General features: G+C 40.7%; 1 protein-coding gene across 1 annotated transcript; it reads right to left on the bottom strand.

The window, feature by feature from the left end:
* Positions 1 to 758: 758 nt before the first annotated feature.
* Positions 759 to 23,662, bottom strand: ARPC1B (actin related protein 2/3 complex subunit 1B). The gene is made up of 10 exons (XM_072120831.1): positions 23,445 to 23,662; positions 12,089 to 12,158; positions 10,289 to 10,393; positions 9,100 to 9,322; positions 8,319 to 8,426; positions 7,187 to 7,393; positions 4,775 to 4,850; positions 2,416 to 2,615; positions 1,813 to 1,903; positions 759 to 1,225 (listed from the first exon to the last, which is right to left on the bottom strand). Exons 2-10 carry the CDS (start codon positions 12,150 to 12,152, stop codon positions 1,187 to 1,189), a joined length of 1,113 nt encoding a protein of 370 aa, XP_071976932.1. The 5' UTR covers positions 12,153 to 12,158; positions 23,445 to 23,662; the 3' UTR covers positions 759 to 1,186.
* Between the last annotated feature and the right edge of the window lie 1,690 nt (positions 23,663 to 25,352).

Below are 25,352 nucleotides of genomic sequence, written 5' to 3'. Positions count from 1 at the left end.
GAATTAAAATGCTACTGGCCCTTTAATCAGTCCGTTAATTTCCTCCACGCGGTCCGTGGCAGAGCATACACAGGACAGAAGATGGCCGCTGGTCACATGTCCACATCACATGTCCTGCACCTGCCTGAGCAGGTCATGTGATCACCACTACGTTTGGCTGTAGTCGGTTGGTTGCAGTGCATCCAGTATGGTTAGTGTTGTGGTGATGTACAGGGATGGCAGTTACACATCATTTCTATGGTAACAGAGTTGGACAGTCTGTTATATCATCAGAGCATAAGATGGAGGAGGAGTTACTGAGAACTAAAGGATCATGGAACTTGTAGTTTCCAGTGGCGGCCATCTTATTAATAACTCCATCTACTTTAGAGAGGCCATAAATTTTATAAATCATAAAAATCAAACTATTTAAGCTCCATTTTGTGACTAATGACATTGAGTATTGTTGTACTCATTTATTTGTATCATCATGGGTTTTTGTGTCAGACCTTCATATTCCCAGAATACCCCTTTAATGTTAACAGATGTCTTTCAGGCTTCATGTAACAATCCAGTTAACACAGAGAGCAGAAATTTTAACTTTCTTACAGATGTTTAAAATCTCTAATGTTAGGCTACCAGCATCAGGCAGCTGCTGCCAAGGGGAATAAAGTTATGGGATGCTTGAAGAGAGGCATAGATGCTCCTGATAAGGACCTTATATAAATCACTGGTCATACAGGAAATGAGTGGGTTTAAGAAAAAAATGCCAAAAGCAATTTCTATGTATCAGCTTCCTTTATTTCTAAATAGTACATTTATAGATCTGTAAAAAATAATTCATGGCAATGCTTGTAAACATCTGTCAACTGCAGCATAGCAGAAAAATAAAATGAACAGGTAGCATTGAGGTGGTGTGGCACTATGGGCTAAATAAATACTAAAAACATGTTTCCAGTTGTTACATTTCTTCATTGCAAGATGATTATAAGAAATAATTGAAAATACATTGATTCTATATCAGTGTTTCATTCATATGATGTTTTTTTATATGCCACACACTAAACAATATGAAGCCGATCTTCCATTAAATCTTTGGGTAGAAATACAAAACTTTTCAGCCTATAAAAGAGCAAATCATCAAGTATAAAACTAAAGCAATGCAGATAAAGATACAATGGTGTAAAAGCTGGAGGGTCGCGCTCTTCTATACAATTTTCAAATCTTTCAATGCAGACTCCAGGCTCTAAATAGGAAAGAAAAAAATCATTGTAGAAATTCTTAAAGATATATTTCAGACTAAAACTTATAGAAAGATTGTAGTTACAAGTTGCATGTATATACTATACTGTATATGTGTCTATGGTTACAGAGAAATGACTTGAACATTAATACAACATAAATATAATTTAACAGTTTGTCCTAACAATATTAGTAAACTAGTAAAAAGGTGGTGGAATGAAACTAAATAGTATATTACTAGTAAAATTAAAAACTTTATAGTCAGCAACCTGGTTATTTTAAAGGGATCCTCCAGCTTTTGGATACTGATGCCCTATCCATTACTATGAGATTGGTGGGGTTTTGACACTAAGAGGACAGAGCAGGAGTCTGAACTTCTATGCACTTTAATAGAATCTGAGCTATAGTTGACTGCACTGAGATACTCAGAATAGATCTTGACTTTTTACCATGTTCTCTGTGTGCCGGAAGCAGCTGATTAGTCTTATGTCCTAGAGGTCTATATACTGGTTATGTCATCTATATCTAACAGAGTTACATGATGTTGATATACAGAGCATCATAATTATTCTACATGAATACATTGCTCACCTTTATGTCCCAGATACACATGCCTCCATCCATCCCAGTGGTGCAGAACTTGGTGCATTTTGCCTTCCCTCCAGTCAGCACAGAGATTTGACTGTGAAGTATATAAACCTATTAAATATTTTGTGTACCCAGTCTGTACCCAGTAACTTGTAAGAATACACAATAGGGGCATCGAAAAGTATCATGAGCACCTACAGTATACAAATGCTAATTTCTATACATAGTGAAGTTTTATTTAAGCAAAGTAACCACACACAAGTTATAGTAACAGTCATTAGAGCAAACCTCTGACTATGTCGTCTGTAAAATACACCTAGTGAGCCATTCAATATTAACTGGGACTGAGGGTTCCAGAGAACATATCCCAGATGAGAGCAAATTATCCATTTTATACTTGTTTATTATAGAAATACTTAGACTACAGATTTAGCGCTATATGGCTTTTATTATCATCATACATCTATGATGTGAATAATATATGTGAATAGGATGTGAAATATTCTATAAGAATGTTCCAAGGGACAGATTGACAATATTCAGTACCATTTTGTGTCTCTAAACTGAGGGATAACACAGTAGGGACTTGATGTGGTTATTACTTACCTTATACTGTTCTTGTGCAGAGACTCCAGGGCAGAGCTGTTGGTGGTGTCAGAGCTTGCCTTCTTATCCAGATTCTGAAATCTTTCTCTTGCCGTCAATCCTCTTTGAGAACTTTGCTTAGGAACATCCAGTTTTCCTCCAGAGGTCAGAGTCCCCTGGGCTTCATTATATGTGTACAATATAGGATAGCAGTCATGGCCCTGAAAAGGATAAATAAAAATTCAGGATAAAACTGATTATATTCTTATTTTGCAACACAAATATTAATTGTCTGTTTATAGGAATTTATGTATTGTCTCTACATGTGGTGGTATCAACACAATCAGTTTTTTCTCAGTTAAAAAAAGGAGTAGCTGCACAAACTAATGAAAAACTGTCCCTAGCCCTCTTCCATTTATTGCACTGTCAAAATCATAGCTGAAGCGCAACACACCGATAAGCTCTGCCGCACTGTGGCTATTAGCGGTCCGATCGCCGGGCAATATCTTCCAGCGGTCTGGTTTATTCATGAGGGGTTCATCCAGGTACTCCCCTCTCTTTTGCTTCTCTGCCCCTCCCATGCTAGATGGTGGAGATGAGTGTAACCTGAGCCAGGTTTGATGCTGCATTTTCCGGCCCGTGGACGACCCATGAATAAACCAGACTGCTGAAGGCGGCGATCGGACTGCTAGGTGCCACAGTGCGGCAAAGCTTATTGGTATGTTGCGCTGCAGCTATGCTTTTGACAGTATGATAAATTGAAGATGGCTAAGGACATTAGTATGCGCAGCTACTACTTTTTTGAGCTGACAGGTGTCCTTTAAGAAGGTCTGAATAACATTGCTGCAAGTAATCCACAGATAAATATCTGATGGCTACGGCAGCCTGTCTCTGTGTCTCTTGAATTCAGCTCTTCTGACCCCATCTCCATTACATAGATGGGCTGAAACCTAAAGTGAGATTTGAGCAAAGGAGGAGAGGGGACATTTTTTAATACAATTAATTGTCAAGTTTCTTTTATCCGATTAAACCATCAATTTAGAAATATAAAAAATAACAGTTATACTTTGAAGGGTTCATTGAAACCAATGAGTTGATTATCAATGGGAAGGTGTGTGTTGTTTACTAAAGGGACATTTTTACTTAAAGGGGTATTCTCTTGTGTGCAATCATGTTTAATATAATTAATCTGCCACATAGATACATCTCTTCAGTTGGATGTAGTCATGTTGTCCCTTAGAAATAAGATTGTTGTCCTTGGATACGACCACCGCTACTGAATTACAGAAAGAAACAAATAGCTTTTTCATATGAAATGGCTGGGAGTCACTGCAAGTCCCACAGCTATCTTGTGGTAATGACAGCTGAATCCAGGTGATTGGTCCGGTCTCAATAGCACATGTGTGCTGGTCGTATTCAGAGACAGCTATCTTTTTTCTAAGGGAAATCATTGCCACATTTATAGGAAATTATCTGCATACAGGAACATTTTTTATAATAACATGCAATTGACAAAATGTTTATTTTTCGCAGATTAATTAAATTAAATTACCACTGGCAAATATAACAACTGGCAAAGCATAATTCATTTTATTGTTATAAAAGAAAGAAGAGCACTTGCATTGAAATTAACTTTATAGCATACATATTATTACAGAATAGAATATTTTATTTAACTACACAGTCTAACATTTAAATGACATCTACCCATCAGGTTTACGGATGGAAGACCGCCCTCAATTAACTTGTCGTTACCTGTTCCAGGGGAAGTTACTGGTTTTCAATAGTGCCGGGATGGCTGAATTGCTGAGAAAATAACTTATGCTAGTGAGTCTGAGGTGCTCCAGGCGACGTCACCAGAACGCCTCATGGTTCTGGACGCTTGCACACCCCTATAATAAATATTCTCCCGGCCTACTTGCGCCGCAGTGATGTCACCTGGCTGTATGCAAGTCTCGTACATGTGATAACACTTTCCTTACGCAGCCACATCCAGCCCGCGCTGCACAATGAAAATATTAGAGCAAGACTTGCAGAAAGCCGGGTGACATAACTGGCTGTCTTTGGTGCGAGTGGGCCGTGAGAATATTTAATATGGGAGTGTGGATAATTTGCAAGCTGCTGGAGCCATGAGGTGCTTCAGTGACGTCGGCAGGTTCATTTGCAAATTTGTGCAAAGTTATTTTCTCAGCAAAACGCCCACCCCGGGACATTTGAAAACCAGTGCCTTACCCGAGGGCAGTCTTACTGATGGTAAATGGTCACTTGCATACATGATGCTGTAAAAATGAGATCTTGTTACAGTCCGGTCAATTGACTGGTTTAGGGATGAAAACCTTTACATTACTTCAATTCATTATAAAAAGGTAAATGTACTCACAGCAGCTACTAAACTATTTTCAGTGATAAATGTTACACACAGCAGAGGCAGGTTATCAGTTATGAGAGTAGTAACTCTGAAAAATAAGCAAAAACAGAAAAAAATACATTAAAAAGAAACTCATAAATTTGGATAATGTGCACATTACACTAATAAATAAAGGGATAGTCCATCCAAAACTAAATTTTCCTATATCCATTATGGTATTCCATGTGTCATCAAGTCTTTTCTTTGTGGTATCCATTGTGATAATGTTACGTATACCTTATATTTACCTCTTATATCTGCCTCTGGTGCATTATTTGGTATTTACATTTATTTACTAAATTAATGCATCACCAAACCTCTGATATTCTTGTATTATACATAAACTTGTTGTGGACAATATAAAAAACAGGAAGGAAAAGAAAGCATGGGAAATAAAAAAAAAAATCAAGATATAGGCCCACATTTATCAAAAACAGTGCAAACTGCAATATATGGGGGAGATTTATTAATCTGTCTACAACAGAATTGTGTCATAGTTTGCACTTATACAGTAAACTGCCTGTACCACATTTATAAAGGGTTTTAGACAGTTTTCTGGCTCTCCTATGACTAGCTCGACAAAAGGGTTGTGGCCCGCAAAAGGGGGCGTGTCCTCACCAAAATGGTCTGTGCGCCAAAAATATTGCAGAGTACAACTAGATAGTCTTATAAGGCACCAGATTTATCAACCAGACACTTATATAAGAATAAGACCGTCTAGTCTAACTCTACACTAACCTTAGGACACTTTTTATAAATCTGCCCCATGCGTGCAGAGAGCGCCTGATTCATGAATAGGCGCACATTCTTCACGAATCTGGCACCCCCTGCACTGCTCTGGAAGTGGGCACCATCTGCGTGCAGTCCGACTAAGCACTAACACGTCCCTTTAGGTGCACATTTTTTCTGTCTTGTCGGACACAAAACTGGTGCAGACACTTCATAAATACATGTGCAAACAGTTTACACATTCTTTCTGGTGCAAAATCAGACAGAAAACTGGCGCAAACACTTTAATAAATGTGACCCATAGGGGCACATTTACTAAGGGTCCGCAGCCGCGAATCCATCGGGTTTTTCCCGAATATTTCCTCTTTGCGCTGTATTTCACGGAATTGTGGCGCACGCGATAGATTTTTGCCGCAATCGCGCCGACTTTCGCGCGACAGAAATCGGGGGCGTGGCCACCGGACAACCCAAAGGATTCGGAAAAACCGCAGAATTTAAAAAGCCATTTGTGTCGCAAGATCAAGCACTCACATACACCAGAAAAAAGCAGGTGAACTTCGGCGGACCTCGGCGCAGCAGCGACACCTGGTGAATATCGGCGCACGGACCTTAGTGAATCCCGGCAGAACCCGAATCAGCGCCAGAGAACCCGCCACTGGATCGCGACTGGACCGGGTAAGTAAATGTGCCCCATAGTCTGTTATTGGGCAGAGAAGAGGCTGCACTGTAAAAAACAAGTGCAGTATGTATATAACTAATGCAGGGAATAAAAAAAGTCAGGTAGGGGTGTCTCCCTTTTTCAGTTTTTAAAGGAAATATAACACTAGGTTTCCTGATTATTAACTATTAAAGGAAATCAAACAAATGTACAGTAATCTGTTTTAAAACTGTATTTCTTTTTAGGCTAATTATCTTCAGAGGCTTCTCTACTTCTTCTGAATTAGCCTCTGTGAGTTTCAGGGCTAAGGATACTAAACGCACTAATTAGATTCCTGGCGGTAGATTTCCCGTAATTCAAGGTGATTCTGACTATAATCTTATTAATTATAATAATTCCTTTATTTATATAGTGCACACAGATGCCACAGCACTGCAGTCCCTGTCCCTAGGGGGCTCACAATCTAATCAACCTACCAGCATGGTTTTTTGAAATGTGGGAGGAAACCGGAGGACCCAGAGGAAACCCACACAAAAAACGGAGAGAACATACAAACACTTTGCAGATGTTGACCTGGATGGGACTTGAACCCAGGACCCCAGTGCTGGAAGGCCATATTGCTAACCACTGAAGGAGTTATGCTACTGTACTTACGTTTAACTTTTATATTTATATACAGTTAAACAAAGGATTCCGACAAATGGGTTTTGGCACTTTAAGTACTCTTGTGCTGTGGATTTTCCCAGAGATTTAACAGCCCCAGTTTTCATCAGCATGATGTTTTCTTTTATGTTTTTCCACAATAAAAAATGAGGTGATGGAAGACTAGCTATCGTCATGGCTCAATTTTACAAAGAAATAAAATGGAAGAGCAAGATGGAGGCCTTAACAGTCTCAATTTTAAGATCACACCTGGAGCCATGTCAAATACTCCAGTTTTTAGCTCTAGTGCTGTGCTACTAGTAGATAGGAAATAATATTGAGCGTTACAATCTTACCTCATCTTCTTTGCAGCATCAACAATACAGATGGTGCTGTCGTGGCTCACCCAGGCCATACGGTCTCCACTATGAGAGAAGCAAACACTGTGAACCCAACCACAGCTGCTACTGGACTCAAACATCAGTTCACCAAAAGGCATTTTGGAGCCCCATGGGGTAGGAGCTGGACGCTCCTCAACCTCTTTAATATATGATGAGAAAATCCTGTAAAAAAAAAAGAAACACACACATCACTTAACGTGGTTCTAACCTAAAAGGTGATCTTTTAACCTGCTCCCTAATACAGAATGTAAATGTTAAAGATGGGTTCCACGCTTGGGATCCTGTCCGATGAACTTTAGCAGAGAAACATGGACAACCTTTTAAATATACTACTACATTTATTGTTGGTCAAAATATAAATTATAAATTGACATTCAGATAAAAACTTATATACCTATACAGGTAAATTTGTACTACAGTATTTTGTGCAGCAGGTTTACAAGAATTCTTTGAAAGTTATCTGCCAGCAGTTCAGACCATACAAAGCTACCAACAGTGTAAGGTAGCAGCTCGGAGAGTAGTGTAAACATACCCTTGTGTATCTTGTTAGTAGCAGCGGGACTGTGAAAAATGTCCCCTTGAATAACTGCTCTAGTATTCAAGCAGAAGTCTGCTATGGCAGTAACTCGTAGCAGGGAGGTGGGCCTGTGTTCTGTGAAGGGATCTTGCACACCAGTGCAAAAGAGTGCTCCTATGCCTTACATAGTCACATAGTTAATACAGTTGAAAAAAGGCATATGTCAATATCAAGCTCAACCAAGGAATTAAAGGGATTGGATGAGGAAGGGATTTAAGGGAAACAATTGTATATTACAACATAACCGTCAATGTTATTTGGATGTAATAAGGAACCTAGGCCTATCTTGAAGCTCTCTTCTGTCCCTACTATGACCAGCACTTGAGGCAGACTATTCCACAGATCCTGTCTTCTAGAATTCTAAAATATAGAAACATTTTACACAGTTCTACTGCTACTAACAACAAACACAAAACATATATAGGTAAACATCTTTATAACAACTACTAATAATCATCATGATACAATATTTACAGTACTTTCATCCTGCATTCAACTTGATCACGTTACCTGCTCTTAAAATCACTGGAGCCTGCAGCCAGAAGGACATTGTTTGGGTGCCAGTCCAAGCTTAGGACTGTGGAGCGGATCGGCTTCTTAATATGTTTGCACACCCACCTATAATAAAAACACAGAAGGTCAAAGTATCGTTAGTTTTCCAAGATTCCAATTGCTTCTGCTTTTTCTTCTCTCTGTATTTTAGGTAGTGTTTTCATGGTCACATATCTTCTTTACAGTACTAGATCATAATATTCCCCCTTTTAAATATTTTAAGATATTTCTGCAATTACTGTATACAATGTCTAATTAATAGTTGATACATATTCACCAGGGGCATAAATACAGGGGTAGCAGCCATAGCAGCCACTATGGGGCCCACAGTGTCAGGGGGCCCTGGCATCTGGTGTATACGGTGTATGTTTGTGTGTAACTGTATGTTTGTATATGGTATTGTATCTAAGTGTGTATTTGCTGTATGTGTTTGAATAGGATGTGTATATACTCTAAAAGTGTGTGTATATGAGATGTATATGCTGCATGGGTATATATGGAACTTTATGTATGTGTGTATATGTGGTGTGTATATACTGTATGTATGTTTATGCTGTATTTGGTGTGTATATATTGTATGTATATAAGTAAATCAATTTGTGCAAATATGAGTGTATAAATGTCTTTGATTGTAACGCACATGTGTCATTATATAAATATGTATATTTTTTTAAGTGGGGCCCTATTCAGAAGTCTGCTATGGGGCCCTGCCTCTCCTGGTTACGCCTCTGATATTCACCAGTCATTTTCTTGCTCAAAGTAACAGATTGAGATGAGCCTTGAACCACTGCCCACTGCAAACTTGTTTTCTTTTGGGGACCACTTCACACATCGAGCAGCGCGGTTTATCCTGAGTATGACAAGCGTGGGTTTCCAGGTGTTGTTTCGCAGGGTCCACACATAGGCATTTCTATCGGTACCACATGTCACAATACGGTTGCTCTCAGGAGCCCAATCAATACCTAGAACAAATTCAAGAAAATGTCTATAAAAGCCTTGAACTTGAATTTGCATAGCCACTATTATCATATTGTTATGTGGTTATCAGTGTAGACAACATAGACAAGAGAGAGCATGGGGAGGGTGAGCCAGTATAACAGTCTGTGAAGACAGAGCATGGAGGTGCTCTGGTAGAGCCCTTCTGGATCATAAGCATAATTCAAAAAGTTGATTTTAGAAGGATGGAGGCCATGGATAACAAATATAGCAAGAAAACTACAGTCTCTGTGCCTGGATGTAGGAGTAAAAGTCCCTGGTTTATCATGTTTGATTTCGATGGTAGATTTCCTTTAAAGATAAAGTCATTTTATTTAAACAAAGAAACAAAGTGATGTCCAGCTTCCAGTGGTAGTATAGTATACAGTACAAGTGTATACTATGACTAAGAGCTCTACAGTTTGAAACGTTTCAGGCTGCTTAGTGGCGCCATCATGTTTTAACTTTTTCATGTCTTTGTACACTTTTGCCTGGAAGCTGGACACCACTGACCTTGGCTCAGTAGTCCTGGCAGCTACTCCAAGTTGACTGGCTAGGAGGTGAGCTGTTTTTTACCATATTTTTTATTTTTATAAGTTTATTTATCACAGGGCAGCTTTTTGTTTGAGTGGTCATGGTGGTCATGCTGGCACTGTGATAATATCAGCTTGATCGGGCAGCGCACGGGTACACCCGTTATCCGAGACATGGATCGTGGGGTCACCCATGACATGCATCTTCATCTCTATATTATCATATGTATCATATCATACAATATTAAAATTATATCTCATTCCAATTGTTCCATCTGACCATGTTATTTCTCTGGAATGTCTTCTTGCGTCTGTATATATACCTCATGATCTCATTATCACCTCAAGTGCTGCTGAATATGTTGATACTGAAGTAGTACAGGTTGATATTACAGTATAGCTTGGAATGCCATCTCTTACCTGTGACTTCACCATTGTGTTCTTTCAGCTCTTGAATTTTGGTCCACTTAACTCCATCCTTTTTGTAAATATGAACATCATGACTGTTTGGACAAAAGGCAATTTCTGGAAAAATAAAAGGCCTTGAATAGAATATTTTGCATATGTGATTAAAGGGAACCTGTCATCAGTACACACATTTTCATTTGATGACAGGTTCCCCTCGTCTGTTTTATACACCTTTAATTAGTTACATCAGCATGTGATCACAGTTGGAGTGTTTGAACTGCGTCTCAAAATGCACCTTGTGAACGCAGCCATATTGTTGTTCTCGGTTAGGGATCGGGGGCTGTTAGAAATTTTGCCCTGGGGCCCAGGCGGATCTAGTTACACCACTGGTTATTGCTGCCACAATGCCACAGAACAAAAAAACATTTTCCAATTTAAGATACAGGTCTGGTAAGGTCCTAAAGCAGTGATGGCGAACCTTTTAGAGCCTGAGTGCCCAAACTTCAACCAAAAGCCACTTATTTATTGCAAAGCAATTTAAGCAGTAATTTATTTTTCCCTGTTCTTTAACAACCTTCAATCGTATCAGCCTCCTGAGGACAACAAAGCAATTAAAAGGAGGAGAGCAAATTTGTGTCGTTGCAAGAAGATTCTGCATAAAGATTATTTGAGTCCTGTCTGGTGAACTTCATTCTGGGGTGAAGGCCTGGGTGCCCAAAAAAGGGCTCCGAGTGCTGCCTCTGGTACCCTTGCCATAGGTTCGCCACCACTGTCCTAAAGCATTAGAGGTATTTGCAGAATAAGTGAGCTGAATTTTTTGTAAAATCATTGGAAAACAGAAATACTATGGTACTTTGGAAAGCGCTAACTCCTTTTAAAAGTTTGCCAAAAACTTAGATAGATAGATAGATAGATAGATAGATAGATGGCTACAAAGCCATTATAGTGTGAATAGATAGTTGTGAGCTTTAGTTTGAGAATAGGCCAGTGACTCTAACAATTAGTTCCTCCATTGAGGTACGAGGATGCTAGCCACATAAGCTTATTTGGCTGTACCTGTCAAATAATGTAATATATAAAGTATATATTGTCCACTAGCCAAACATAAACAAATACAATATACTTTCGACCTACTGAACCAACAACTAATAAGCGCTCCACACACACTTGGGGTTTTAAAGATTTATATTAACACAGAGATTAAAAATCCTTTTTAGTTAAAGTGACAATAAAATTTATGTTTCAGTAATTCACCTGGATATGGGACTAAGCTTTTTTGCCTCTGGCAATATTCTGTCTAATATGTAAATACGATGCCGGTACTTTTGTCCTTAATTTCTGCTTGAACTCCCTTTACTAGAGCACATTATTACCTGCACACTTATCAAACTTGGTTTGACTGCACCTGGCATGGGTTTGACTGAACCAGTTTTTCGACTTATAGTTCCAATAGTATTAGGTAATACCATCATATCTTTACTGTAATCCATGCAAAAATATCATCCATTACAGTTGATGCATGTTTCTGGTGTACTATGAATGAATATATTGTATAGGTAAGGTAGATGCAAGCTTCCAATTTCAGGAAGTCTCCTCTTCTTCATTCCTGAAATGCATGACCTCATTACATTCACATATCCCTTACCTTGTACAACTGACTACTCGAGCAACTGCAAGTGGATGTATGACACTGATGGTGGTAGAACTCATACATCTAAAAATAATCTTAGTGAAATCATTGTATAATACATACACACATTTTTTGTCCAGTTTCACATAAATATTAATTTTTCTCTAAATTTTAGAACTTACGAGTTCCATCTTTGTTCCAGGCATGGCAACTTATTGGTTCCAAGAGAAAGCTGTGAAAAGCCATTCCTATCTAAAGAAAAAAAGAAATGAAATAGAGAAAACTTAAACTGTTGTCCTGTTAATAGATTTCCTATTGCTCATATACAAATACACATTCGCTTTAAAAAAAACACTAGATTAAGAGCATATAAGGAGTGGAACAATCATGGGGCAACGAAATACATTATAAAGTACAAGTGAATGCAGGTAGTAAGGCAAATAGCTTGTGCCGTGCCAAATAGCCTATCCCATGCTCCCACTACCAATTTTACACATGTAGAAGGGCAAAAACATAATGAAAAAAAGAAGTGTATATAGGAAGAAGAAAAAACATAAGAAACTAATAAAAAGGGAGGGGGAGGTACAGTGGGTGGGGGGACATAAAAGTACCATGTTCGCCCATTCGAGTGGTTCTTCGGTTAACTTAAAGATCTTGGTATTCTAAAGAGAAACTCCTTCCAGCAGTACCAAGTTTTATGGAATCTATCAATAGTACCATGTACTGAGACCATCATGTCCTGCATTCATCTTAGAACCGGTGGCTCGTTCCTGTTAAGGTTGGGTGACACAGAAGACAGGGGATAGTGTGCCCTGCGCTTGCCCCAACCTCTGTCCCTGCCTATAGCCCCCCCACGCTAAACAGTGGGGCGACTACTTGAAGACTCGAAATACACTGGATAAATGTGGGAAGGGAAACACAAACAGACTGACAAACATAAAACACAAAAGAATGGTAAACTAGCCGGAGTCACAACGAGAGGGTACGTCAAGAACAAAGTCAGAAGGCAAAAAGTCAATGTCAAAAACTAGCCGAGGTAACAACGATACAGATACAGATACAGAGCAAGTCAACCTAATGCAGCGAGTGAGTGATGAAGGGATTTCAAAAACTGGCACAGGTGACTAGTGAGGCTGCAATTTATGCAGCCAGAACCCCATCTCCAGAACCTGATAGGAGCTGGACAACTACTGAGAATTAACCCCTCATGGTGCAGAATAACCAAGCACAATAGCAGGCACCATGCAGTAGTACCATAAGTCTCAGCAGTTCAGAACACAACTCCTAGACAGCGCAAGATCTTAGAGCAGCTGCCCGGGACGAGAGGAGGAGTTTGAGCGGATACGCGCCGGAGGTTGGAGAACGCTGCTAGCACCACCAGAAAAACCAGAAGTACCAGCATTCTCTCCAGCGAACCTGACAGTTCCCTATCGCAGGCGTTTTCATAGAAAACACTGATGCGATCGGGCCGCGGCCCGCCCCGGTGGGTGTGGCTTGGTCTGCGTTTGCGTTTACAAACGCAGCCAAGACGGCATGTCTGCCATCACCCTTAGTCGTTCAGTTTTCTAGCAATCTCCAACATTTTTGTTTAAAACGGGGATAAAACAGGGCAGGGCCAAAATACATCAAGTATTGTGCTGTCCTCCACTCCAAATCTCCAAATATAAGGAACGTACTTCAAGAAAATTGTGTCAAATTCAGTCTAGACTCAATACAATTACAATAAGATTTTAAAGAGAACCTTCACCCTCCTCCCAGTCACTGCTGGCCCTGCCTCTGCTTCCTCGTCTGTCAATCTGACTAGGAGAATTTTTTTTTTTTCAAATGAAGTGAGAGGAGAATTTTACACAGGAGGAGAGACTCGGCTCTGTAATGAACATCCCAGGGGACACAGCTGGCGCACGTAGCTCTTCAGACTCATTTGCATAATTTTAAAAGCCTTTTTTATAGAAAAACCAGAAGCTAAAAGAAGACCAGATCCTGCCCGAGGGGAGACACACTAGTACAGTGTTGGCTAACCTATGGCACTGGTGCCAGAGGTGGCACTCAGAGCCCTTTCTGTGGGCACTCAGACAATCATCAGTGATGACTCCAGGTATCTTCCTGCAGTCCCAGGCAGCCCAGGACTTGCTGTGCACAGAGCTATTTTAAAGTGACAGTGCTACCTGGGACTACTGGAGGAGTGGGAAGGTGTGGACAGATCTGGATTATCACTGTAGCTCCTGCTCCGGCCGTGACAATTCTTCCTGTTTATGGGACCCTGGAGGGAAGCTACAATGATCACCCAAATGTATTCTATTTTCTGAGTATAAATCACAAATTGGCACTTTGCGATAAAAAATTGGGTTTTGGTTGTAGTTTGGGCACTCGGTCTCTAAAAGGTTTGCCATCACTGCACTAGTATGTCAGTGTGCTGCCTCATAGTCCTGCCCCCTCATGAATACGTCGCACTGCTTTGAGTGTGGTCCGGCTTTCCGATTGTACTACACGGAGGGTTTCGATAAAGCTAGCAGTTTATCACTAGTGCTAGGAGTTGGTAGGAGCCTGCACATCCAGGGAGACCAGCCACAGGTTTGAATGTGGCGCTCACACTCCTCCTCCCCTCACACTCCTCATCACACACTTTATCAGGTTCCTTGATCTGTCAGCTGTCAGTGGATACAAGACAAAAAGCTGATTAACACAGCCTGTTTAAATAATGAAGAAAGGCAGTGGAAAAAGAAGGACATAACAACATATTCCTTAATAAAGTAACCTAAAATGTTTACTTATTACAAAGCTTATTATCTACAGTAAAGATTTTACAACTTTGTCAAAAGTTAAGTTATGTTTTTTAGCAGCCATAGTTGGTATATTTGAAGAACCAGCATATATAGGTATTGGTAGAAATGTTTGTCAAAACTGAAACGGTCTTTTGTTAATATCACTGAAACATGATGACTGCATTACTGCATATGAAAGACGTCTTTTATACAGAGAAATGTTTTCTTCCTCTAGCCAAACCACAGCTTAGTCAGAGAGGTCATACTGTGCTGAATTAGGCTTCACTTGTCTAGAGACAGAGCTAACATGCATTTTATTTTGCAGTTAAATACTAATTTCATCAAGTAAAAGTTGATAACTTTTTTTACACACACTGGGGCACATTTAATAAAAAAGTGCAAACTGCTTTTATTTTACACTTCAGTAGCTGATTATATCCATTTCATATGAAGGTCCTCATTTAATAGTTTTCCAAACAAAGTGGAGAATAGAATACTGAAAACACAAAATCTCTAAATAACATGAGTTATTTTCTGTTTAGTATACTGCACTATAATTCCATATACAAAAGTTAACTGGATATATATATTTTGGTAAGACTTTTCATTTATAGCATAGCATTTTGAAAACAAATTGGGGCAAATTTATCAATGTGTTTACGACAGAATTCTGTCATAATTTGTACCAATAAATATCTAAAAGTGGTTGTGCCAACTATTTCATTTATCACCTATCCACAAGATATGGGATAACAAGCTGATCGCAATGGTTCCAACTGCTGGCACCCCCACCAATCACGAGACCCCCCACAATCCATTCTCGGTAATTGATGGGGCAGTGAGTCAGGAATGCAACTTAGTGTATTGAATAGCAGTGTCAGAAATTGCCAATCACAGAATTCAGCATTCAGCTATTTCCAGCAATCACATTCACTATCTATGAGAGTTCTGGGGATAGTTGAGTACAATGTTTAGCAATTTCTGCCAATACCACAAAACTGAACAGAGGAGGAGGATGCATGCTCGGCCTGCCGCAACATCAATTAGTGAGAACAATTCTCTTGCTTGCTGGGGGTCCTGTTCTTGTAATTACTGGGGCCTCAGCAGTCAGACTCTCACCGCACCCCTATACAGACCGCCCCCTACTTAAGGACACCCGACTAACAGACGACCCCTAGTTACAAACGGTCCTCTGGTAATTGGTCATTTACTATACTTCAGCACTAGGCTACAATAAACAGCTATAACAGTTATTAAAGGTGTCTGTAATGAAGATTTATTGTTAATCCTGGTTCTTATGGGTATCCAACATTTTTTAAATCCAATTGTCACAGAGACCAAAAAAATTTGGCTGGGGTTACAATTATAAAATATACAGTTCCGACTTACATACAAATTCAACTTAAGAACAAACCTACAGAACCTTTCCTGTATGTAACCTGGGGACTGCCTGTACTGTGGATTGGGCAATGAATTAATTGTTGTTACAACCACTTTAAAGGAAACCTACCAGCATGAATTGGATCTACCTATAAAGGTAGATTGGGTGGTAGGTGCATCTATTGGAGGTGAGGATAGCCCTTTTAAGGGCTAATCCTTACGTCGCTGCAATCCTTTTAGAACTTTTATTTCCCTAATATGCAGATTTTCTAAAGAGGCTACTGGGGCACGGAGTAGCCGGAGAAGAGGCTACACGACATGGCTACTCCACGCCCCAGTAGCCTCTTTGATCCTCCTACCAGATATCGTCAATGCGCTGCTATGAGGAGCTCCGTACCCTCATCTGCAAAGCCTGTCGTCTGCGCTTGGTATCCGAAGATATCTGGTAGAAGTATCAAAGAGGCAACTTGGGCGTGGAGTGGCCCAAAAGTTAAAAGGGTTATCCTCACGTCCAATAGATGCACCTACCAACCGATCTACCTTTATAGGTAGATCCGTGGTAGTAGGTTTCCTTTAAATGACTTGAGCCACATTTACCTAGGGTTTAAGGCAGTCTTTAGACACTTTTACTACTACAACAAATGGGGCGTGACTCGAGAAAATGGGGCTTGAGGCAAATATTTTCTGGTTTCTGCTAAAGCCAACTGATAGGTGGTGCAAAGTACAACCTGAAAGTCTTATACAACCAAATTTATGATCCAGCATTATCCAACACTGTAATAAATCTAGTGCAGCATAAGACTTTCTAATCTAACTGTGCACTCATTAACTTTGATAAACTTTTGATAATTCTGCCCAAGTGCCCTCTAGAATAGAATAGAATACTTTATTATCGCCATAGGGGAAATAAATTGTGTCCCAACAACACCACCATCTGCATAACAATGAAATATACAAATTACACATATACAAACAATACAGACAATAATATTCATCGAAATGCATGGACATAAAAACATAAATAGAAAAGTATAAAAACAGAGAACCACCACGCAATAATGGATTATAAAGTAGATTAAATAAAAATTCCACGACTTGGTAGTAAGAACCACACTTACTTACCCAAGTTAGCTAACCCAATTACGCTAGGTAAAAACGAATTTTTCAATCTGTTCGTCTTACATTTAAATTGCAAAAACCTTGTACTGAAAGTACTCTGCTGTCCAATAAATATACTATGTAATGGGTTTGCTTCATTACCTAAAATAAACCTAAATTTGGAAAGCATACGTGAGCACAGAACTGACTCTCAGTCCTCCATCTTGGAACCAGCAGCATTTGTTAGCGTCCCCCACACTCACAATGTTTCCCCAGCATACAACCGCGTAAAATAAAACACTCCCAATTATAGTCTGAAAGAAGGACTTCAGCATCCTATGGTCCACATTAAACGATCTAAGGGATCTCAGAAAAAAAAGTCTCCCAGATGCCTTCTTGTATAATTTCTCCAAGTTTATATTATATGCCACGCCAACTTGTCATCTAAATCTACACCCAAATACTTGTAGCTTGAGACCTGCTCCACCTGAGAACCTCTAATCTGCATTGGTTCTCGGTCAGTATTCTGTTCCCTTCGGAAACTAATCACCATTTATTTTGTTTTAGATACATTTCCTCTGTGTGCCCCGCTGCGCTCGCTGTGCTTCTCACCTAGCCAGGTTCCAGTGGCGTCCTCGTCCACCTCTCCCTCTACCTGTGACGTCCGACGTTCCTGCTGTGGAGGAATTGGTCAGAGATCTTGAGTCCATCTGGAAGCAGACTCATCTCTCCCTACTTCGGGCGTCCACCCGCACCAAAACCCAGGCCGACAACAGACGCAGGCCTCCTCCAGTCTTCTCTCCGGGTGATGAAGTGTGGCTCTCTTCAAGATACCAAATAGAAAAGATAGTTTTTATGCAGCTCACCCCACACTTCTTGAGAAAGTCCACATTGGGAAATTAATCCAAACCCGTATGGCTTGCACATGTGGGAGGGCAGTCGCGAGATGCCGTTTGGACTGCGGACGGAAATCATAAAAACAATATTAATCTTTATTCGGGTTCCATTAAAACATCACGGTTGGTAGAGATATCGCCTACGCGTTTCGAGCACGTCCATGCTCTTAGTCATGGCATGACTAAGAGGACGGACATGCTCGAAACGTGTAGGCGATATCTCTACCACCCGTGATGTTTTAATGGAACCTGAATAAAGATTAACATTGTTTTTAGAATGTGCCGCATTCGTCTACCTTTTTGAAGCTTATGATCTCTTCAAGATACGTCCGGCTGAAGATTCCCAGGTACAAGCTTGGTCCTCGCTATCTGCGTCCATCTGAGGTGCTGAAACACATCAACCCGTGGCTTTTAAGCTGCGCCTTTCGTCCTTCCATGTCTCCCTTTTGAATCCTGAACCGCTTTTCATGGCAAGTATCCTCTGATGTCTATGAGGTGAAAGAGGTACTGGGTATGAGGTTAGTCAGAGGGAAGCGGTGCTTTCTTGTTGACTGGAAGGGGTTCGGGCCAGAAGAGAGGTCTTGGGAGCCAGAAAACAACATACTGGATCGTAGTGTTCTTCAGGTGTTCCTTCACGCCAAGAAGAGGGGGAGGCCGAAGGGGAGGGGGTGCCCCTGCAACCCCTGTCTTGGGTCACAGGCATACCCTTGTTCCTCTGTCTGTCCCGCTGCACTTCTCACCTAGCCAGGTTCCAGCGGCGTCTTCTATGGCACCTCCCGTGCGACCCTACTGCCAAGGGTGCGCCTGCTCTGTTAAATTTAAAAGGGCCAGCACACTGATAATTTGTGCTGGCCACCTGCCGTTCCTGATACATTCCCAGCCCCTTCCTATGTTCCCTGCCGGATCTTTGAGCATATGCCATAGAGAAAGCTCCCCTGCGACATTCCTGAGTATTTCTGCGTTCCTGGTTCTTCCTGTTCCTGCGTGTTCCTGCATTTCTTTTCCTGTGCTCCTGTGTGTTCCTGCGTTCCTGTTCCCGTGCTCCTGCGTGTTCCTGCGTTCCTTTTCCAGTGCTCCTGTGTGTTCCAGTCCATTCCTGTTTACTTCTGCCTGGACCACCCATTGCTGACCCGGATTGGACTTGACCTTGCATCTCTGCTGCCTGCCCTAATCCTGTGCCTGAACCTGACTACGAGACTGTCTCCTGCAAAGGTACCTCGACCTTGGCTGCCACAGGGCTAGTCGCTCCTGTGGAACGACCTGGTGGTACCCTGTTGCAGCAAGACCATCCCGCTTTGCGGTGGGCTCTGGTGAAGACCAGGTGCAACTTAGATTCTGGTCCCAGGTGTCGGCTAGTACCACCTCACATGGTGGTCCAGAGGATCCGCTGATCCCGAATCCTGCCATTTTGCTAAATATTAAAAATTCTATAAAAAGTGTTCAAAAGACTGTACAGTGCTAAAAATTACACCACCCAAAGCTCCATACACCAAAATATGAAAACTTTATAAAACCCCGTGATCGTACCGACCCAAAGAATATAGAAGACTTGTCATTTGGGTTGCACAATGAAAACCGTAAAATCCAAGCCAACAAGATATGGGCTAAGTGGGCAGACTTTTTAGGGCACATCTGTGCTGCTTGAGGCAGCTAGGAGCAACAGACCCAGATACACACTCTCAGCACACTTAAGACCTGCTGTGTACAAAACAAGAAGGTGTTTTGCGTCTTGGCCTAGCAGCAATATCAATCTATCACGGTATTGAGAACGTCTGATCAATGTTATTCCAAGTTAATGTCTAAAAAGAATTGGTGGTTTGACTTGTGGGAGCTGTATCGGATGAGAAGGGAATATTTGTGGGAGCTGTATTGAATAAGCAGGCAATACCTGTGGAAGCTGTATAGGATGTGCAGGCGATACCCAAGGAAGCTGTATAGGATGTGCAGGCAATACTTGTGGGAGCTGTATCGGATAAAAATGGAATGCTTGTGGGAGCTGTATGGGATGAGAAGGCAATACTTGTGGGAGCTGTATCAGATGAGTAGGGAATACTTGTGGTAGCTGTATCAGATGAGAAGGCAATACTTGTGGGAGCTGTATCGGATGAGAAGGCAATACTTGTGGGAGCTGTATTGGATGAGCAGGGAATACTTGTGGGAGCTGTATCGTATGAGAAGGCAATACTTGTGGGAGCTGTATGGTATGAGCAGGGAATACATGTGGGAGCTGTATCAGATGAGCAGGAAATATACTTTGCTCGGTGATTTTACAGGCACATTTAATTACAAACTTGAAGAGTGTTGTTCTTGATAAGTAGCAGGCAGGAAGGAAATGGAGTGTAGAAAGCTGACGCCACATAATAATGACCAGTTGGCATATCTGGTTGTGTCAGTATTGCGGAATAATGTTAATCACAGGCATGTGTCTATCCACCTTTTGCTGTGTTGCTATTTATTTCTATGTTGCTGACAAGATATTTTCATGTGCACTGCCATTATAGGTTTGTTTCTATGAGCAAGGCTTTGTTTGGTAACTATATGAACACTGCTGAACTGGAAACTTTGTGCCATATGTCATGTGCCAGTGACAAAGATGGCAAATATCTATTTTTTGCATTTACATTAAAAAATAATACTTAATACATAAGAATTAAATGTTTGCTCCTGCCAAAAAAAGAAGTAAATGTACATTACTGAATGTATAGATTTTTAGTTAAGCACCCACCCTGGCATTGCTACTCGGTGGGGGCCCTACTCAAATGCCAAAATATGGTGTATTGTAATATAATATATATATTCTCTTCTAAAAGTGTAATTAAAAATGTAACAAAGTGTAATAAATCAATAGGGCCGATAATAATTGTAAACTGTATATTTTAAAATTTGCTTCAAGGGATTAGTTAAACGTTAGGCGATTAATATAAAAATGGCATTGATCTTATACCTGGCAGTCCCAACGTTCAGCTTGTGAAGCAGTTCGGTGAGTGCTTCCCAGGCCTGTGATGTCACATCTTATCAGTCACATGGCCCGATTGTAGTTCTTTCGTACAAGAAAACAGGCTGAGCTGCAAAACGGAATACAGCCACTACACAATATATGGCACTGTGGCTTTAAAGAATGTGAAAAGGTCACATGAGCAGTCTCTTCTAACAGCTGATCAGTGGGGTGCTAAGTACTGATTATCTGCCGTTGATTACCTAAGGATAGATGATAGATCCCAAAAATTCACCAATTCTAGTAAACACAATTCAAACTTAACAGTTACTCTTGAACCCAAAAACGTTTACATCTAAAGGTATGTGAATAGAAATGCATAGCCCATAGAGTTCATTCCAGTTCTCCTTGGGACACTTGTTAGAGAGTTGAAACCCAAGAGGGCTGTTACTATTGGGCTGTGTCTTGCATTACCCATTGTTATTTTTATGTAGTGTACATAAAGAACATATGCATATATTCACACAAACTCACAAATATGGATGAAGGGCCCAAACGTAACTATGTTTGTATTCCCTATTCTTGAAGCATTTTGGCAGACAGCTCCAGTGTTTTGTTGTGTAAGAATGCACTGGATTTGCCGTTGGTTGGCTGCAGGGATAGGCTGCTCTAGGTGGCATCCTGGTGTGGACCAGCTGGTTATTTATTTGGGTGCAGAATTGCATTATATAGCAGAAAAAGTAGTGGGAAATGCACATTGGTTCTAAATTGGTTGCATCATACCAGGCATGAGACCTGCTTGCATGTCCTGCGTAGTGGGTGTAAGACTTCATTATCTAGGGCTCAAACAGCCCTCCAGTTGTAATTTCGAATGAACCCTTTTAGCCAAAAATGGCTACCAGTACCGGGATGAGAGCAGAAACCAAGACACACACTCTAGTCTCTTAGAAAATGTAGACTCACAATCTTTATTAGCACGCACCCGCATATATAAAACACAGAAAATCATCCTCATTGAAAAGGTTGTAAAATACTGGAATGCTATAGGCCAGCTTCAATATCTCCCTATACATCACTTTCCCAAAACATGTAGATGAACGTTCCATATTATTTCTCACACAAAGCACAGTCTCCAGTCCTGAGAGCCCTGAGAAGAAGACTCCAAAGGCTCCTCGGTGAGGCCAAAACATAAGATAAGCAGGTGCTGAAGCAAAAATATAGGACAAGACTCAAGGACAGAACTGTCTCTCAGCAGATGATTCAAACTGATGTTTGAATCATGAATAGACATTATTTACAATATGGCTGACAGTGGTCAGCATGACAAGATGGCGTCCACCTGGCCCAAAATAGCATCTGTAGAGAGATATATCTCTTACACGGGTGAACGCCAGTGGGTGACCAAGTATGTGGAACTAAATATAGGAATGCTGAGAAGCACTGATGGGAGAATATAACAGCAATCGATTTCCTAATCCTGCACTTACTAGGCTAAGTATTGTCCTTCATAGCACAGCAAGATCCTGCTGCTATTTTTACAAATTTGTAGAAAAACAACTTTAGTAGCCATGAGCATGTAAACTATTAGTGTAAGGAATGGTTGTGCTCGTATTTGGAAACGCAATGACATGCATATGTTAAAATTATCAACTGCAACATGGTAACCTCACATGGCTAAAATGTTGAGCAAAAAAGCACTAGTCCTTTGTTAAACCTGAACAGAGCATTACAGTACACCCATGTGTAAATTTGGTTGTTGAACAGACAATTCTAAATTAGTATTTTATCTTTGAACCAAGTAAATATTGCACAATATTGTTAAATTATTAGAGTTGGCAAAATCTAATAATGGAGTGTAGAAAGGGCGTGAGGTTCACACTGGCAGCCAATTCTCTCAATACAGGAAGTAACAGTATGATGGCAATGGATCAGAGAACAGATTTCCCTCTGTTTCTTACAATATCCTACTGTATAAGTATATGGGAAAAATACTGGAAGTATGAAGTTATATATACTGACGTGATATATTATCCACTAAGGGTTTTAGTTTAATTTATTTTTTGTGAAACGGCTCTATATTCCTGAACCATTAAACCGATTTAAAGTAAAATAACCAAATCTAATGCTTGAGGGAAAGTTTAGGGAAGACTTGCATAAGACATGAAGTAGCGTGCAATCATATGATTTGGCCAGTATCAGTGAGTGATGCTCCGTACTTCCTGTGAATAGCTGAGCGTACACTATGTTCTGGTTAAGTGGTCTACACTGCAGGTACTAAACATATATAAAAGCAATACAAGAGCCGCCTATACAGTGTTACTCCAGTGGCTGCACTTACTGCCTTATCTATTATATTTCTAGGAGGCTTGAACTATTTGCTTAATATTTTCTGTTGCAGGAGAAAGTTAACAAAGAACATAACAAGAATTCCAGATCCTAGAGATATTCCTAGATGTATTTCACCTACCTTAAACTCTTGTGCTGTCCGTTTACTGCAGATTTGATTGAAAGCAAAGTATAACGTCTGTTAAAGTTTTACAGAAGTTCTCTTTTCCTCTCTGAGTAATGCAGCAACTTCCTTGTGTGGGCGGAGGTGCTTAAAGCACAGAAAAGGCACAAATAAGCCAACATTTTCTCCCTCCCCCTTCTCTTCAGCGATCCTTCCTAGACTGAACTCAGACATAGTCACATCTGGATATTTCAAATGACCAAATATTCCCCATACTCCTAGAATAAGAATGGATTCTGTGTCAGCAAAGCGAGAGGGGTAGGAGGTCGAGCACTAAAGGGATGTTTTTAAACACTGCACCCTTTGTATTTTAGCTGGTGGTAGAATAGATTAGGGATAATGAGAAGGTTTTACTTCCAAGGATTCTTAAAATAATACAATTTCGGTCCATTAGAGTAAGTTCACTTTGTGCATTCCTGTGGTTTGCTCATTTATTTATGTATTGCCAGTGCTGCCTTGGACACATACAAATACTCAGCATTTCAGAATATGCTGACACTATCTCAATACAGGACAATATGTACATCAATCCTTTCATGCCCAGAGGTCTATTGGGCATTTATTGGCAGTATAGCCCACCTTTTCTAATGCCACATCCTAAGTGCATTGAATGCTACAGTGAGAAGATTTTCTTGCACAAATTTACTGTACATTTCTATGCAATGGTGGGATATTCAACAGATTTTCAATAAAATTGCATTCCCGATATTTGAAAGATTTTTTCTGCATTTTAACAGTTTGAAATTGTTTATAACACCAACTAGTATGAAGTAATAATTTTTCTTCTTCTTTTAGTGAATTGTAGGGCTTGAGTGAAACCAAATTGGAAATAGAAGGTTAGTGCCACCATGATTAATAATGTTTACATTCCGTGTGTATCCAAAGGCGGAGCTACAGCTTAATACAGGCAAAAGTCGCAGTCTGTAGCAAGAGCATAGGGTAGATGTAATATCACCACTCAGCCTGTGTATACTTTATCATCAATTGCAGGTGATAATGGGAAGATCCGCACTGGACTGTAGGTAAGTACCGCTGCAAGTTTAACGTCTTTCTTGTTTCATCAAAAAAGAAAAGATAGGTGTGCGACCCTCATAGGGTCAGCCATATCATACTTACACTGGTAAAATTTCTGATTAGTCGCTAGGAGCTGGGAGTCACATGCAGTTCCTACTGCATGCATGCCCCCCTATGATAACCACTCCCATATCAGTGGTTGGAGGGGGAGGTGGATGTTTTTGGCTCAGCTTTCCAACCACTGATATGGGAGTGGATATCCCACTGGCACTGCATACCTCCCAATTGTCCCGGATCCAGCAGGACAGTCCCAGTTTTAGGTTCGGGAGGTGTTGGCCAGGACAGCAGCTCTGTTGGTATCCTCTGGATGCTGACAGAGCTAATTACAGCGATAGTCCCTGCACCGCTCCTCTGCCAAAATAAAAAAGCTACTCACCTCTCCACGTTCCCCTGCAGCAACTTCTCTCTCCTCTGCAAGAGCAGCAGCTGGGGATGGGGTACAATAACAGGGAGAGCTGCTTCTGATGAGAATTCAATATCAAGGGGAGATGCTGGGTACTGGGGTACAAAAACAGGGGGAGCTTCGAGGGAAGGAAACACAACAACAGGGGGAGCTTCGAGGGAAGGAATCACACCAACAGGGGGAGCTTCAAGGGAGGGGGCACAATAACAAGGGGAGCTGCTGCTGCTGAGGGTGCAATAAAAGGGGGATCAACTGCTGTGGGGGTACAATAACAGGTGGAGCTGCTGGTTGGGGGCACAATTAGTGATCGGCTTTGTGTTTAAATAAGTCATGGGGACTGTATATGTACAAATGAATTATGGAAGGTCACAGTGAATATTACATGTATG

Source organism: Engystomops pustulosus, chromosome 8 (genome assembly GCF_040894005.1).
Source record: "Engystomops pustulosus chromosome 8, aEngPut4.maternal, whole genome shotgun sequence".
NCBI lineage: Eukaryota > Metazoa > Chordata > Amphibia > Anura > Leptodactylidae > Engystomops > Engystomops pustulosus.
Note: the sequence above shows the minus strand (reverse complement) of the source record. Positions and strands in the feature narration are given on the sequence as shown.